This window comes from Protopterus annectens, chromosome 17.part0 (assembly GCF_019279795.1).
Source record: "Protopterus annectens isolate FY-2018-M chromosome 17.part0, PAN1.0, whole genome shotgun sequence".
Classification (NCBI taxonomy): domain Eukaryota; kingdom Metazoa; phylum Chordata; order Ceratodontiformes; family Protopteridae; genus Protopterus; species Protopterus annectens.
In genome coordinates this window covers 630,475,683-630,492,620 of record NC_056751.1, presented here as the reverse complement: position 1 = coordinate 630,492,620, position 16,938 = coordinate 630,475,683, and the positions used below count along the sequence as shown (strand labels likewise).

Genomic DNA, 16,938 nt, shown 5'->3' with positions numbered 1-16,938 from the left:
ATGTATCTGCACATGTATGTGTAAAACAGCCTCCTTAAAAGGTACACAGGTGGTGAATTCACTAGGGAGCATCCATGGCAACTTTCATTGTGTGAAATCTTGGTATAATTGCAGAGGCTTTGTATACTTTGTGAACAGCCAGTGGCATCTTATCATGGATAGAAAACTTTGAAGCTTAGGTTATTGAGAAGTTGATAGGTTTGTTTGTACAGTTAAATGAAGACATATACCAGACTAAGGGTACGGAAGATCTACTTGTACATCTGCACTAATCCTAGGATAAATATGGTGCAAGTTGTGTGGTACAGTGTAAATGTAGTTTCTATATCCAGTATCCCTTTAATTCTAGATGGAGCATTGTTGCATGGATATGTTACATTATTTCTTTTAACCCTTCTGAGCGGGTCTATATTAGATCACCAATCGCTTAAAAAAGTGAACAGTGATTAATCGACCATATGTGAGCGAAAGCTTACAATTTCAAACTGTCAGAACAGCAATTTTTTTCCTAGGGAAAAAAAAAACTCTGTTCCAACAACCAAAGACAAAAAAACACTCCCCCCTACTTAAATATACCAACTCCGAGACCGCACTACAGTGCCGAAAATGGCAAAGTAACGAAGCGGCCAAGCAAAATATTTCCCTGGGGAAGAATTCACTTAGAAGCCGCTTCAATATTTTGACACTTCAGGCCTTTTAGTTCGACCAAGACGCATTCGAAAGAATGCTTCGTCGGTCTTCTAATAGGGAACCTTCTGAGCCATTGGAATTTCATTTCTCTTGACATTTTATAAATACTAGTTTTCTTTTAGTCTGATATCTGCCATCATTTAGTACATAACTGAGCAAAACTGCACTGAGCATTTTCAGTCTTGGGTATTCTGTTAGTTGTTTGATAAGTTTAAAGTGACTGTTGAAATATTGCTTTCCTGTGCTATAAAACTTGTCAGGACTGAAAGCTTTTTTAAGGGATATGACCCACTCTTCTGACTGTAGCATTTGGGGTTTCAGAGATTTTAGCTAATTACGAAGCCAGAGTAGCAATTTTAATCATCTGTAGAATATAACCTTTTTAAAGTTCTGTCCTAAAATTTTTCTTTGTAGGATCGCATTGGGCGTCCCTCAGAGACTGGTATTATTGGCATTATTGACCCAGAGTGCCGAATGATTGGGTTACGTCTTTATGATGGGTTGTTTAAGGTCATTCCCTTGGATAGGGATAACAAAGAGTTGAAGGCGTTTAACATCCGCCTGGAGGAGCTACAAGTGATTGATGTTAAATTCCTCTTTGGGTGCCAGGTTCCCACAATCTGCTTTGTTTATCAGGTAAGTAGGATGCGAGAAATCATTGAAAAAAACACGGTATACTTTAATGAGAAAGTGGAAGTTAACTAACAACCTCTTCAGAGTTTCTTTTTTGTTCTAGTAGTAGATGGCATTTATTTTGACTTATGTAAATGTATTGCTAGTATGAATTTTTGTGCAGTGTGGTAGTTATTTAAAAAAAAAAAAAGTTACATTCTTTTGGTTTACAGAGTTTTCACCTGCTGTTTTGGTAGTATTTTATGATTGCTGAAATCACATTTATGTTTGAAGTGTGCTATTTTCTTTTGTTGAAAGTGACAATTTGAATAATAAGAACATCATGGATACCATTTTCAAGCATAAAAAAACAATGAAAAAGACGCACAACAAGTATGTACACTATTTAGAGAGGCCCAAAATTGATAAATGTATCAAACAATAGCAAAATGTTTGCATAATAAACAGATAATTCAGAAAGAGTTTGAGTCTTAATGAAAAGTCTCAGTGAGAAAAGAAACCTTTATCCAAGGATTAACAACATGTCTCAGATTTATTCTTATTTCTTTTGTTTTTCTTTCTCTGAGAATCACTCCTTCAAGGAGGGTCAGGAAATCTTCCATAGTTGAAGAGATGGTGGACTGTTTTCTGTAGTCTTTTCTGTAGTGTTGTGGAATAGTTTTTCATCTATTGTTCTATGGAGTAGGTTGCTGCAGTGTAGAAGTCCCTGAATTTAAATGTTCTGTATTTACTCAACATTCTACAGTCTGTGTTACTGATAGAACTTTAGTTAGCTAGAGTAGTGTTTAAATACTTCGAGATATATAGTATGCATGTCCACGTGCATAGGTGTGTGAATGTAATATATGTGTATGTATATATATATATATATATATATATATATATATATATATAATGTATGTGTGTATATATATATATATATATATATATATATATATATATATATATATATATATATTGAAAACACACAAATATATATATATATATATATATATATATATATGTGTGTGTATAGGTATATGTATAAAATCCATGCATATGTAGATTTGTACACAAAGGTATACGTATTGTGTGTGTTTGTGAATATAATAGGTTACTCGCACACACAAAAATATATATTAGGCCCTTACCTGTCTGAAAATATAGCCTTCCCAGTACTCTGTTACCCAGTTATTTTTCCGTCCTACATGGTATTAGTATCCCCCGTTCCAAAGGAAAGGGGATACCTTTAGACTGTGCCATTTTGTATCTAGATAGTGAGGGTGAGAGTTTGAGTTATCAAACAACCTCAGCTGACTTGGAGTTTTGGAATGTGCATCACTTGCCCCCCACCATTGACCAGATGGCACTTTTAGTGTCTATTTTGTGGAATTTATGTAACTGCTTCCTTTTACATATTCATGATGCTTGGCAGATGTGCCTATGCCTGCCTGGTAAGTCTGTGTGCTTGCATCCGATGTTCTTCGTGGTTCATTGTTGCAGTCATTACATTTGTGTTATCTGCCTGTAGATAGCCCTCAGCCGGCCTGAATATCAAAGTCTTGGATTCCTGCATTGGATGCTGTCTCTTCTTCCATGACATCAGGTCGTCAGGGTTATAAAACATGCATCCGACACCATTACATCAGTCTTTCTTGCTGGGCAGTGCCTGAAGCAGAAGCAGTTTGCAAGTGCCGGTCGGCCGACTCCTGAAATTTTCGTTTTCGAGTTTCAGAACTGAAGTCTTCAAAAAAGCTAAGTACCCCGGTCCAATACAAGAGAAATAATGGAGTATTTAGTCCAATACTTTCAACTAGGCATGCAGCCCCCATCACTTTGACATCTTTAGTTGAGCAGTGCCAGTCATATAAAGCAAACCCACTCAAGGTGACTTTTATCACATCATTCAGTATCGATGCGATAGTGCGACAAATTTTATATAAAAATTGGACTTTACTTAGTTCTGATACAAATTTGACTTCTGTCTTCGAACCCAGACCCAGAGTTGTCTATAGAAGAGGGCAGAACCTTAAAAGTTTATTGGAGAGGGGTAGGATTCCATTTGCCAGAGCCCCAGGCATGTATGAATGCGAAAGTTGCTCCCAGTGTAGATTTATGGAGGTGGGCAATACCTTTTTCATTAGAGGGAGAAAATACTACATAAATAAGATTTAATTGTGCCACCAAAGGAGTGGTCTATTTAGCAACCTAACCTCTGCCCTTGTTTCTACATCAGTAAAACTGATCATAGATTCAAGGACAGGGTCTATGAACATATTTACAACATCAGGAAGTTAAAATTGTAGAATGCACTGGCTAAGCATGTGCACTAACACCCTCAGCATGGTTTCAAGTTTAGAGTGATTGATCAAGTTCCTAGGGGGGACCCCTCACCCTTAAGCTAGAACTGTGCGAATTATTATGGCAAATAAAATTGAATGCCTATAATGTACCAGGGCTAAATGATTTATATTTCGTCTTTGAAGAGTCTGCAGAGGTAATTGAACATTTCTTCTGTACATTTGTTTACATCACTGAATCATAGTAGAAATACTTACATTCTCTGTATTTTTTTTGTGTTACATTAGTTAACTGACAGGCTGGGTAATAGGAGATATACGATTTTACTAGTGGTTAGTTCTTTAAAATGAATTGCTCTTTTAAATGAATTGCTCATTTTGCACACTATTTAGTACAGTTTTTAAACCGTTTTTATATCATTTTCTTAAAATTAGGCCATTCTTAGTGTGCATGTTTATTTTTGGTCAGTTTTACTCATGCTTGCTTATTTATTCAAGCTCATTTAGTATTTGTATTTATATTGAAATGTTTGTAAATATCTGTACTTTTGCTTTTAGAAGCTAATTGATGTTTAGCATGTGACATTTTAAACAGCTATACTTTAAATAGCTGCATTTTACATTAGTTCTGTTTGTTTGATGAAGTCTTGCTCATATTAGCAAGACGAAAGCACTTACACAACTTGTTTTTAGGAATTAAAACTTTTCTCAGTGGATTATAGGTTCATAGGTTCATAGGTTCATAGGGTAGTACTAGGCTAACTGCCCTTGCGAGCCATTTCAAGCCTAGCCAATTATCCCTTGTGAGACTCAAACCCTGCACCTTGTGTTTCTAAGGCAAACACCTTAATCATTAGGCCACCCTCCCAACTAACTTGCCTCAGTAGATTATATTTTGTTCATTGGATTTGTCTTGCCACCTGTGGTTGTTTTTCAGCACTAGAACATACTATGCTGAAAAGTGGAAAAAGATACTGTTCCTGGAGCCAGACTCGGGATGGGCACAACTGTGCCCAGGTGACCGCATATTCTTAGTACTTAACAGAGATGCTCCACAAGGACCTTTCCTTCTCGTCAGTTAAAATACATGCCTATGCCATTTCAGCACATTATAATACTGAACCACCCCTCTTCTCTCACCCCCTGCTAAAGCAATTCCTCAGAGGGGGCAAAAATTTAAGACCACCCAGGAGAGCCCTACTCCAGCCTGGGACCTAAACTTTGTATTGGAAAAGCTCACTCTACCTCCTTTCGAGCCAGCTGCAACTGCAAAGTTGAAATTCCTTTCTTGGAAAACAACATTCCTTCTAGCCATCACTTCAGCAAGAAGAGTGTCTGAATTACAGGCCCTCATGGCAGTGGAGCCCTTCATAATCTTCCATGCAGACAGGGTGTCCCTCTGGACCAATCCTTCCTTTATGCCCAAGGTGGTGTCTAGTGTGGCCCTTAATCAGTCCATTCATTTGCCTACTTTTTTTACCAAATCCACAAAATGAAGGAGAACGAATACTGCACTCTTTGGACATGCATAGACAACTTGGACTTTATTTGGACAGGACTAAGCCTATCAGAAAGCCTGAACAGCTGGTAGTTGGCTTTGCTGCAGGGGCAGAGGGTAAGGCCATTTCAAAGCAACCATTTCTAAGTGGATAGCCCATTGCATTAATTTCTGCTATAAGCACCATGGAAAACCTACCCCACAGGGGATAAGATCACATGTTAAGTTGTCCCATCTCGCCTTCGTTCTTGCTGTTTGGGTTCGGAGCCGATCTTTGGCTCCTACTCTGCCTACTGCTATAGCTCGAGCGTTATTTACTGGCTCGAGGCTAACCCTTATCCCAGAACGCCCAGCATCAGCTACCCAGATCTCGTTTGCTGCTTCAGCTGCGAGGTTGCTTCGTTACTGGCTCTGGCGTAGTGTAGTTTTTTCTATGATTATAATTGTTTATTCTTTAAATTTGTCAAGTTTTTGTCTAGATATTGTTCTTTATTGAAATCACAGGATTCCCCAGCTAAAGGTTCTCAGCCAGTGAAATCCTCTAAGTCTGTTAAGCTGTCTGCTCCATCCTCTGAACCAACTCCTGGGCTTGAAGAACCAAGTTTGTTGGTGCCGACTAGCATCGACAAGTCATCTTCTCCCTCTGCTCCAACTGCCACCTCGGAGCCGTCTCAGAGCCACAAGTGAGCAAAGTCTCCTTCATCGGAGCCGATCTGCTCGGTGCCGCAGTCACCCTTATTAGGAAGTGAATGCAGTCATCGCTGCTCATTCTACTCCTCTCTAGCCTCCATGTTATCGGATAAAGACGTGAAGAGAGTAGTCAGCAGGTTGCTTAAATCACAGGCCCTTGCAAAATTACTTTCCCGCCCACCTCAGCAGGTTACGGCTCCATCCGCCTCCATCTCCATTCCTCCTGCGACTACATTTAGTTCGGAGCCGGAGACCATGGACATGCTGATAGTAGAACCGACTGCGCTGATCACCTCCTGTTCGGTTCCGACATTGGCTCCAGTCACCTCGATTGTTCCGTCCGAGGGATCTGGGCGCCGAAGCTCTCTCTTCGGCTCCGAGGGGGGGAAGTGGCATCGGTCCCTTGTCCGACCCCACTCTTCCTCTCAGAAACTTCGGCGCAGGTGAGCTTGGCTCCCACATTGGCCTCTGAGCCGTCGCCCTCGACACGGAGAAGGACTCCCATCTCTTTGGAGCCGGAGCTTCCTTTGCCTCGGGATCGTGATGCCTTCGAGGTCATGCGGAGTGTGCTGATCCCTGAAGCAGCCGTACTATCAGCCCCTTCGGCTCCTTCTCTTGTGGTGCCAGTGCCAACCTCTACTCCTCCGGATCAGAAGTGTAGGAAACCTGTACTCCAGGACACATTGGGTGACCCCTCTTCTTCCGAGGCCTCCCCTGATCACTCAGAGGAGCCTCCTCGGAAGAAGTGCAAGAGGAAGCACCTAGACTCCCCTGAGCCTGTCACCTCCGATACAGACCTGGATGAATCGGACGTGTCCCCCAGGTCCCCTTCTGAAGATGTTTTCTTTTCGGACATCCTTGAAATGCTTAGGCAGAGGGGTGGCTGGTCTTCACTACCCCCTACCGAGGATGAGTCTGTATACCTGGAGGCATTCGGTTCCCAACCCTCCACCTACTGGGTTTCTCCACCTTTCGATCTACTCATGTCTGTAGTGGCTCGAAAGGCTTGGTCAGCTCTGGATTCTGTGGAACCTACTCCGAGGAGACCAAATAAGTTCATAGCCCCCCAGGACAAACAATTTCTCTTTAAAGGTGTGCCAGTTGATGGAATGGTGGTAGCAGCAGCCACCAAGAAAGAGAACAGAAACTTCTTCGTCTGTCCATCCACCAAACAAAGAGTCTAGGATGATGGACAGATATGGGAAGCGAATGTTTTCACTCAGTGACCTTCTCAATGAGTTCCCTGAATTATCTTTCTCATTTTACATGACTTCAAAGGGATCTCCTAAAAGAGCTTGGAGAGACCCTACAAGATTCTACAGCTGAGGGAGCATCAGCCAAAATAGCTTCCCAGCTTGCGTTACTTAATTCTGTAGTCAACTCCTCCATGAGGCTAATTTCCTATGCAGCCATTGGAGCGAGCAGAGCCGCAGGTACAGGAGTGGCTCTCGGGAGGCGTGCTTGGCTGCGGCTGTGTCAGTTTGCGAACCCTTTTGGGCGTCCTTCACAAATACTCCCTTTGATGGCTCCTTGCTTTTTGGGCCTCAGGTGAAAGACACGCTTACCATGTGCGAGCAGGAAGGCAAGACTCTCTCTGCCGTGGGATTCCGTTTTTCCACTCCTAAAAGACCTTATCCCAAAGGTCAAAGATCTTATCCCAAAGGTCAGAAGGGTGAAAAGATGTGGTTTCGGAAATCCCAGGGACCCTTGCCTGACACACGTGGTGATTTTTTTCCTCCCAGGGGCAAGGGCGAAACAACAACAATGGCAGACCGCCCTCGTGGCAGAGGGGGACCGCAAAATCAGGGTGACAGAGAAACTTTCTCTGCCAAACCCTTCCAGCATCCCTGACGGGTTGCCCGACTGCTCACCTCTGGAGGCAGTCGGGAGAAGGCTTTCCCTGTACCCAAAAGCCTGGCAAAATATAATAAGAGACAAATGGGTACTATCTGTCATATCCGGAGGTTACAAAATCCCCTTTCATCAACTCCTTCTAAAGTCAAAAAAGTCCATCCCAGATGGTCCCACCCAATCTAAGGGATGAAGCAGTTATTCAAGTTTCAAAACTGCTTGAAAAAAGAGCCATTCAGGAAGTCTCCGCAGACCAACTAGCATCCGGAACTTACTCAAGATTCTTTTTAGTACCAAAAAAGACAGGGGACAGGAAACCAATACTGCATCTCGGCAGATTGAACAAATCTGTACAAAAAGAAAAGTTCCGGATGGTAACACTGCAGTCCATTCGTCCCTTTCTGGGTCAGGACAAGTGGATGTGCTCCATAGATCTTCAGGATGCATACTACCATATCAAAATGGACAGACGCTCCAGGAGATTTCTTGGCTTCTGGGTAGGGGCCAGTCATCAGTTCAGTGCTCTGCCCTTTGGTCTCACCACAACCCCCAGGGTGTTCACCAAATGTATGGCAGTAGTCACGGCTCACCTGAGACGTCAAGGATTCCAGGTGTTTCCGTATCTAGACGACTGGCTATTAACTGCTACCACAAGGCATCAACTCTTAGAGGCATGGGATTATACAATATCAACCTGCACCCAACTAGGCATTACATTAAATTTCAAAAAAATCTGCCTTGTTGCCCTGTCAATCTGTTACATATATAGGAGCAGAATTAAACACAAAACAGATGATGTTCATCGTGCATACAGCTGCAGTCATAACAGATGGGTTATCCTGCCGTCAGGCGGGTCCTCGGTCGGCCGAATTCCAAAGTCTAGGTCCGGCGTCGGTTGTCGTCGCTTCTTCCCTGACGTCAGTGCGGCAGAGGTATAAAAGAGGCAGTCAATGCCATTTTCTCCAGTCTTTCTTGCCGCGTGGTGCCCGAAGCAGAAGCAGTTCGCAAGTGCGGGTCGGCCAGCTCCTGAGATTTACGAAAGTATTTCAGCCGAAGTCTTCTTGAAAGCTAAGTACCCCTTTGGGGAAACTTTTCTTGCCTCAGACCGATGTCAGACAAAGTTAATAATTGCATTTCATGTGAGAAGCAAATACCGCATAAGGATTTCCACTCTTTCTGTATACTTTGCTTAGGCCCAGTCCACGACGTCTCGGCCTGCCGTTTTTGTGCTAGATTCAATAAGCGCACTATTAAGCGTCGGGCGGAGTTCGCCCTTCACTTTTTTGGCAAAAATTTTAATTATATTATGTCGTCGGATACTCCGACTCCAGTTTTGAGCAAAAAACGCAAAGATAAGGACCGACATATGATGTCCGCTCCACCTACTGAAACCACGCTAAGGCTGACTACCGGTTCTCGGGTACTCAGCGAGGCGCCTACGCAGCCCCTGAGTACCGATGACAATGCATTACCGGTGTCTTCAGTACCCGAGGTCGCAGGCTCCTCGGCCCCCATTCCTAATACAGATCCCGACGCCACTCCTGGCGGGGAAACTCAGAATTTAGACAGGCCTGCCATTTCTCAAAGGGTCTTCAGGCCTTCCTCCTTCTCTATTAAAGCCTTCACTAAATCTAAAGCAGCCATGAAAACCAAAAAACAGGTTCCCCAGACCCCCTGTCAAGGCACCATGCCTAAAAAACAGATGCTTAAAATGGTTGAGGATTTGATTACTCTTATCAGGGGTTCTCAACCCCCCCTCTGACAAAAGGCCCAGATTAGAGGAAGACTACCCTTCCTCAGATCAAGCTTCTATTACCTCAGAACTATCTGAGGACCAGGATTATGCCTATTCTCCATTCGAAGACTCTGATGCAGAGGAGTCTATTCCCTCGGTCTCCCCTGAGGACTTCTCTTTTGGGGAAACCCTGCATACATTGAGGGAACACTTTCACTGGAAAGGCCAAGATTACTCAGATTCCAAGAAAAGGCTCAGGGAATTTCTTCTGCTCCCCCAGCATAGGCCTCTGGCTATCCCTCCTGTTTTAGATATATTGGATGATGTGTACACAGAAGCCGGCCTTAATCCAGATTCTTTGCCTCCAGCTCCTGTTAAACCAGACCGGTATTACCGGGTTCCTGATTCTCACCAGTTCCTATATAAAAGCCATACTGCTGACCCAGAAACAATTTCACAGGGTCCCAAGGGAATTAAGGTGTCTACTGCTAAAAAAACATTACCTTCAGAGAGAGATTCCAGAGCTTTAGAAAGGTGGGGGAAAAAGGTGTACACCTCGGCCACTTTAACCATGAGGCCATTAAACTGTCAGTTCCATATGTTAAAGTATCAACAGTTTTTGATATCTCCGCTGAAAAGCAAGATGACACAACCAGATTTAAAAGAGTTGCAGGATTTGTTGCATGGTGCAGAGCAAGTGGATAAACATACCTTGCAGTGTGGGTTTGATGCTTTAGAGGCCTCATGTAGAGCTGCTGTTACGGGGTCTGTTATACGTAGGCATGCTTGGCTCAGAGCAAACCTTACCAGATCATGTCAAAGCAAGATTATTAGATGCACCTCTTCAAAAAGATGTATTGTTTGGTGTTAAAGCTGAAGAGGTGCTAAAGAAAATGGAGGAAAAAGCGAAATCAATGCAAACAGTGAAAGATTTCCTGCAGGTACAGCCTCCACGTTTCAGCAGAAACTGGCCTTCAAATAATTGGTCCTTTCCAGCCACGGACAGACCTCAAAGGGGCAGATACAGGTGCCCAAGGGGTAGAGGGCAACCTCAAGGATCTTTCAGAGCCAGACAGTGGCAAGCACCAACCCCAAGAGGTGGAGAAGATAGATCACAGTCTTTTAGAAAACAGACACAATGACTTCCCCCTACACCTGCCAAGCAAAACTTTAATGGCAGCACCTTTGGGTGGAAAACTGACATTATTCTCAAAAAATTGGCATATTGTTACAAAAGACAAATGGGTTCTGGACATTATAGACAGAGGCTACAGGTTCCACTTTCACACCCTTCCAAAAATGAGAGGCATGCCAAACCTGCCACAAAATCAAAGGGCAGAGGCACAAAAACAAGTCTCAGCTCTCATGGACATGAAAGCAATTCAAGAGGTACCTGCAAAAGAACAAGGTCAAGGGTTTTATTCCAGACTATTCCTGGTACCGAGGAAAGACAGATTGGAGACCTATCTTAGACCTATCCATCCTGAACACATATCTACAGGTGCCAAAATTCAAGATGCTCACATTACAGCAGCTTCTTCCCATGCTGGGCAAGGAGTCTTGGCTGGTAACATTGGACCTCAAGGAGGCATACCTGCATGTCCCTATCAGACAAGAATGCAGAAGATACCTCAGATTTCTTGCAGGTTCAACCCATTACCAATTCTCTGCATTGCCCTTTGGCTTATCTACTGTGCCCAGAGTGTTTACGAAATGCCTGGCATCAGTAGTCACCTTCTGCAGACTACAAGGGATACAAATCTACCCATATCTGGACGATTGCCTGATCCAAGCGGACAGCAAGGACATACTACTGCAGCACCTGGCGTTTGTAATAAAACTGTTGAACTTCCTGGGATACACAGTTAACAAAAATAAATCAAAACTAATACTCTCTCAACAAATACTTTTCCTGGGTGCCAGCTTGGATACAACCACCCAGATGGCCTACCTCATGCCAGACAAGCAAGGGCAACTGTCTCAATACTTCAGAAAAATGCCAACTTACACCAGGCTAACTGCAAGGAAAATCCTGCAGGCTTTGGGGTTCATGGCATCTTGCATCCTACTAATCCCATGTGCAAAGCTGCATATGAGGAAACTTCAATGGTACCTGAAAAACTTATGGTCTCAACACAGCCACAGCTTGGAAGCAATTATCCCACTCATTCCATGCCTTCAAAAGGAATTTTTGTGGTGGACTCAAGCTTGCCAAAGAAACACAGGTCTTCCTTTCTGTGTACCTCAAGCAACTAAAATAATCACAACAGACGCCTCAGACTACGCCTGGGGAGCACACATGACAGATCAGTGCATTCAGGGAAAATGGACCCCAAAAGAGAAGCACCTTCACATCAACCAAAAGGAAATGCTAGCCGTGCAAAAGGCTATTATGACCTTCAAAGACCTACTGCATCCAGGCCAGCTATTGATAAGGACAGACAACACCACAGTGATGTGGTACATAAACAAACAGGGGGGAACTCATTCATATACCCCCTGTGCAGGCAAGCCATGACCCTATGGAACACAGCACTGGAATTGAAAATTCAACCACAGGCACAATTCCTGCCAGGGAAGGAAAACACACTGGCAGACAACCTAAGCAGAATTGACAGATCCACACGAATGGAAGTTGCATCCTCAAGTTTTCACAAAGATAACTCGGGCATGGGGACAGCCAGACATAGATCTCTTTGCTACCCACAGAAATTGCCAGTTGAAAAAATTTTGTTCGAGGACCTATCATCCACAGGCCTGGAAAGTGGACGCACTTTCCTTCAATTGGGCAACATTGACAGTCTATGCCTTTCCGCCTCTTTCTCTGCTGCCCAAAGTTCTATTAAAAGCCAGAGCAGAGAGGCCGAAAATGATTCTCATCGTTCCAGACTGGCCAAGACAACACTGGTGTCCGCTCCTGAAGAGCCTGACACATTCCCCACCATGGATCCTACCTCCAGTCCCTCTTCTGTTGTCCCAGCACAACTACAAAACCTTTCACAGCCATCTCAAAACTCTAAATCTAGCTGCATGGAGAATTCCTTGATTTCCCAACAGCTTCTCCTCTCCAAGGAGGTGCAGGATGTCATCTTGGAGGCCAGAAGACCTTCTACTAGAAAGGCTTACTCCGCCAAATGGAAACGATTTTGTGCCTGGAATCAAGAAAAGGGACAGAATCCTTGGGTAATAAATATACCTCAAATTTTACAGTACCTAGCTGAGATGTTAAACAATGGCCTTTCCTTCTCCTCCATCAGGATCCACGCTTCAGCCATTTCTGCACAATACAACACAGATCCTCCTTTATTCTCTCACCCTCTCTTAAGGCAGCTTCTCAGAGGGGCAAAGAATTTAAAACCCCCAAGGAAACCACCAGTCCCTACTTGGGACCTCAACTACGTATTGGAAAAGCTGATCCTTCCTCCCTTTGAGCCAGCTTCTTCAACAGAGTTACGGTACTTGTCATGGAAAACAGCCTTTCTTCTGGCTATCACCTCAGCACGCAGGGTTTCGGAGCTACAGGCCCTCATGGCTGTGCAACCATTCATCATTTTCCATCAGGACAGAGTTTCCTTACGAACCAATCCTACTTTTATGCCAAAGGTAGTATCCAGTGTAGCTTTGAATCAGACTATCCACTCACCTACCTTCTATCCTAATCCACAAAACAAAGGGGAAAGACTACTACATTCCTTGGACATTCACAGACAACTTCGTTACTACTTGGACAGAACAAAGCCATTCAGGAAATCTGAGCAACTCTTTGTGTCCTATGCTGTAGGTGCTCAGGGAAAGGCTATTTCCAAACAGACAATTTCAAAATGGATAGCCCACTGCATACGCTTTTGTTACTCATTTCATGGAAAAACTGTGCCTGCATGCATCAGATCCCACTCCACCAGAGCCACATCTACCTCTGCAGCCTTCCTCAGGGGGGTCCCTAACAAGGACATTTTGGAAGCAGCCACCTGGAGTTCACTACACACTTTCTCCAAGCACTATCACCTCCCACTATACTCAAAATCTAGAGCGGGCTTTGCCACAGCAGTCCTGCAGGGCATCCTAGCCCCTCCTAGTTCCACTTAGTGCCTACCACCCTTACTTAGCTTTGGGATTCTACCCATCTGTTATGACTGCAGCTGTGTATGCACGATGAACATAGTACAGTTTTGTACCTACCATAAATGTAGATGTTCGAGTGCTCATACAGCTGCAGTCCATCTGTCCATTCTCCCCTTTCTGGGTCAGGACAAGTGGATGTGCTGCATAGATCTTCAGGATGCATACTACCATATCAAAATGGACAGACGCTCCAGGAGATTTCTTCGCTTCCGGGTAGGGGCCAATCATCAGTTCAGTGCTCTGCCCTTTGGTCTCACCACAACCCCCAGGGTGTTCACCAAATGTATGGCAGTAGTCACGGCTCACCTGAGACGTCAAGGATTCCAGGTGTTTCCCTATCTAGACGACTGGCTCTTAACTGCTACCACAAGGCATCAACTCTTAGAGGCACGGGATTATACAATATCAACCTGCACCCAACTAGGCATTACAGTAAATTTCAAAAAATCTGCCTTGTTGCCCTGTCAATCTGTTACATATATAGGAGCAGAATTAAACAAAACAGATGTTTGCAAGGTTACCTCAGGAAAGAGTTTTCTCTGTTCGCCAACAAGTGTCATTTCTAATGCAGAGCAGAAAGGTCCAAGTCAGACATGTCCTGCAAGTTCTAGGCTCCATAGCAGCTGCCATTCTTCTTGTACCATTAGCGCGTTACCACATGAGTTCTTCAGTGGCTTCTCTTCACGCAGTGGTCCTTCCAGGAACTACCCATGTCTCACATGATCCTGATTACAGAAACATGCAAAAGACACCTCTCTTGGATGGTCTCCCCACTGGTAACTCAGGGCAGACCTTTCATTCAACCCCCTCTGGTAGCCACAGTGACCACGGACGCCTCCTTGATATGGTGGGGGAGGCATTATCTAGGCAGGACAGTCCAAGGCATGTGGCAACCTCACAAGTACCATCTGCATATCAATGCCCTAGAGATGAGAGTGGTGCTCCTAGAGTTGCAAGCTCTTCAAGACTCTCTTCCTTCCGGGACTTCTGCGATCCAAACAGACAACATGTCAGTTGTGTGCTACATCAACAACCAAGGCAGGACCAGGACCTACCCCTTGTGTCTAGAAGCCCTCAGGCTATGGCAGTGGGCGATTTCCTCCCAACGTTTTCTGACCGCAACACACATCCCTTGGAAATCCAACGTAATAGCGGACAGGCTCAGCAGGGCTATCCTCATGCCTCACGAGTGGTCTCTGAATCAGGAAGTTGCAGACCTGATCTTCCGCAAATGGGGCCAGCCGTGCTGCGATCTATTTGCCACCCCCCTCAACAACAAATGCAGCAGCTACTTCCTCCTCCAGGTCAAACTCTTAGGGACGCTGTAGTCCACGATTGGCCTCAGGGACTCCTTTATGCATTTCCCCCTTTTCCCCTAATTCCAAGACTCGTACAGAAAGCAAAATCGTTGGGTTGCAAAATGATCCTCCTTGTCCCCTATTGGCCTTGACAGATAAGGTTTCTGTTCCTGCACCTTCACCTTCTAGACCAGCCTTGGGTTCTGGACCCAGTGCCAGATCTGTTGATTCATCAGTCAGGCGGGTTACACCAATCCCTTCAGACTCTCAAGCTCACAGCTTGGTTTCTCCACTTCCTACCTTAGCCAGGCTTCCAAGCATCTCCCCAGCAGTTCGCAATATTATTGTATCCTCCCATAAGTCAACTACGAGAAAGACTTATGCTAGCAAATGGAAAAGATTTTCTTACTGGGCAGAATCTAGAAACTTAGACTCCTTTTCAACCCCAGTCCATCAAATTCTAGAATTTCTAGCAGAGCTTTTTCAGTCGGGTGCGGCTGCTGCTGCTGCCATCAGGGTACAACTGGCAGCCATATCTAATTTTCATATTGGAATTCTTAATTCTAGCGTAATGTCTCGTAAGCTCTGCAAAGCCTTCATGAGAGGAACATCTCTTCTTAGACCCCCAGTGAGGGACCCACCTCCTCCTTGGGATCTCAGTTTAGTTTTGACTTCTTTTATTCTGCCTCTCTTTGAACCAGCAGCTTCATGTCCCTTAAAATTTCTTTCTTAGTAAGCACTTTTTCTGGTTGCTATTACCTCAGCTAGACGTGTTTCAGAACTCTGTGTTCGTCCTCCGTATGTGGTGTTTCACAAAGATAGAGTTTCTCTGAGAACCAACCCATCCTTCATACCAAATGTCTGTTCAGAAAACAATTTAAATCAATCCATCGATCTCCCCGTCTTTTTTCCCAATTATAGCAACAAGGCAGAATATGGTCTTCACCAACTGGATGTGCACAGACAATTACGTTTTTACCTCCATAGGACCAAAGAGCTAAGAAAGTCAGACCAATTATTTCTCATGTGCTCACAATAAGCAAGGCCTTCCAGTTTCTAAGGTGACCTTATCCAAATGGTTATCTGACACCATTGCCTTTATTTATCAGTTAAGGCATAAACGTCTACCAGCAAAACCGAAAGATCATTCTACTAGAGCATTAGCCACGTCTGTAGCCTTTCAGTCTAAATTGCCCATCGACTTAATTTGTGCAGCTGCCACTTGGGCAAACCCTCGTACCTTTATCTCTTATTACAAAGTGGATGTGGTCTCCCGGAGCAGGGCTTCCTTTGGTTCCACTGATCTGAAGAGTTTGCTCCAATGAGCCATCCGGGGTCTTTAGGTGCTAGGGATGCTGTCCCAAACAGCAAGAACGATGGCGAGATGGGACAACTTAACATGAAGAAGTTATGTATCTACCACAATGTTCCATGTTAGTTGTCCTTCATCTCGCCTTCCTTCTTGCTTCCCCCCTCCTTCCCCCTTCCTGGAGAATTGAGAGGAGTTCATTATGGTTTCACTGGCTGATTTCCTTTTTCTTGGTTCACATGCCAGGTAATTTTATGACAGTTTACTCTGATCTGTTATTTTGGTAAATCAGTTTTAGGTTACTGGTTACTTTATATGTCTAGTGTGTGCTATCACAAATGAGATCTGGGTAGCTGATGCTGTGTGACTGAATCTCTGTGTGTATGTGTTAAAATAACTTGGTCTGTTTTAGTTGGAAGACCTAGTTTTCTCTTACACCCTCTTATATAACTAGGCCCGTTTAACTTAGAGGACCTAGTCCTCGTGTAATTCTTCTGCAGGGCTAGGCCTGTTTTAGTTAGAAGACCTAGTCCTCAGTTATTCTCTCTTTCCCTATTTCTCCTCTGGTTTTGCGTGTGTGTCTGCAATGTCTAAGGATAGCAAGGAGCATAAACCCTCTGGGTTCAAAAAATGCATGAAATGCTCCCAGAAAATGTCATTAACGGATGGCCACATTAGCTGTGTCCACTGCTTAGGAGCCATCCATTTGTAGGAATCATGCTTGTTCTGTCATGCTTTCTATCTTAGAGTGTTGCAGGAGAGAAATAACAAGCTGATACTCGGGGGGGGGGGGGTCTTCTGAAACCAACCTTTGAGGAAGACTTAACTAGTTC

At 44.1% G+C, this 16,938-nt stretch overlaps 1 protein-coding gene across 1 annotated transcript in view; it reads left to right on the top strand.

The window, feature by feature from the left end:
- The window catches only part of DDB1 (damage specific DNA binding protein 1), a 2,836,764-nt gene that overhangs the window by 208,518 nt on the left and 2,611,308 nt on the right, over positions 1 to 16,938 (top strand). Inside the window, exon 4 of the mRNA XM_044059793.1 lies at positions 1,105 to 1,326. Coding sequence (XP_043915728.1) covers positions 1,105 to 1,326 — 222 coding nt within the window. The remainder of the gene's footprint in view (positions 1 to 1,104; positions 1,327 to 16,938) is intronic.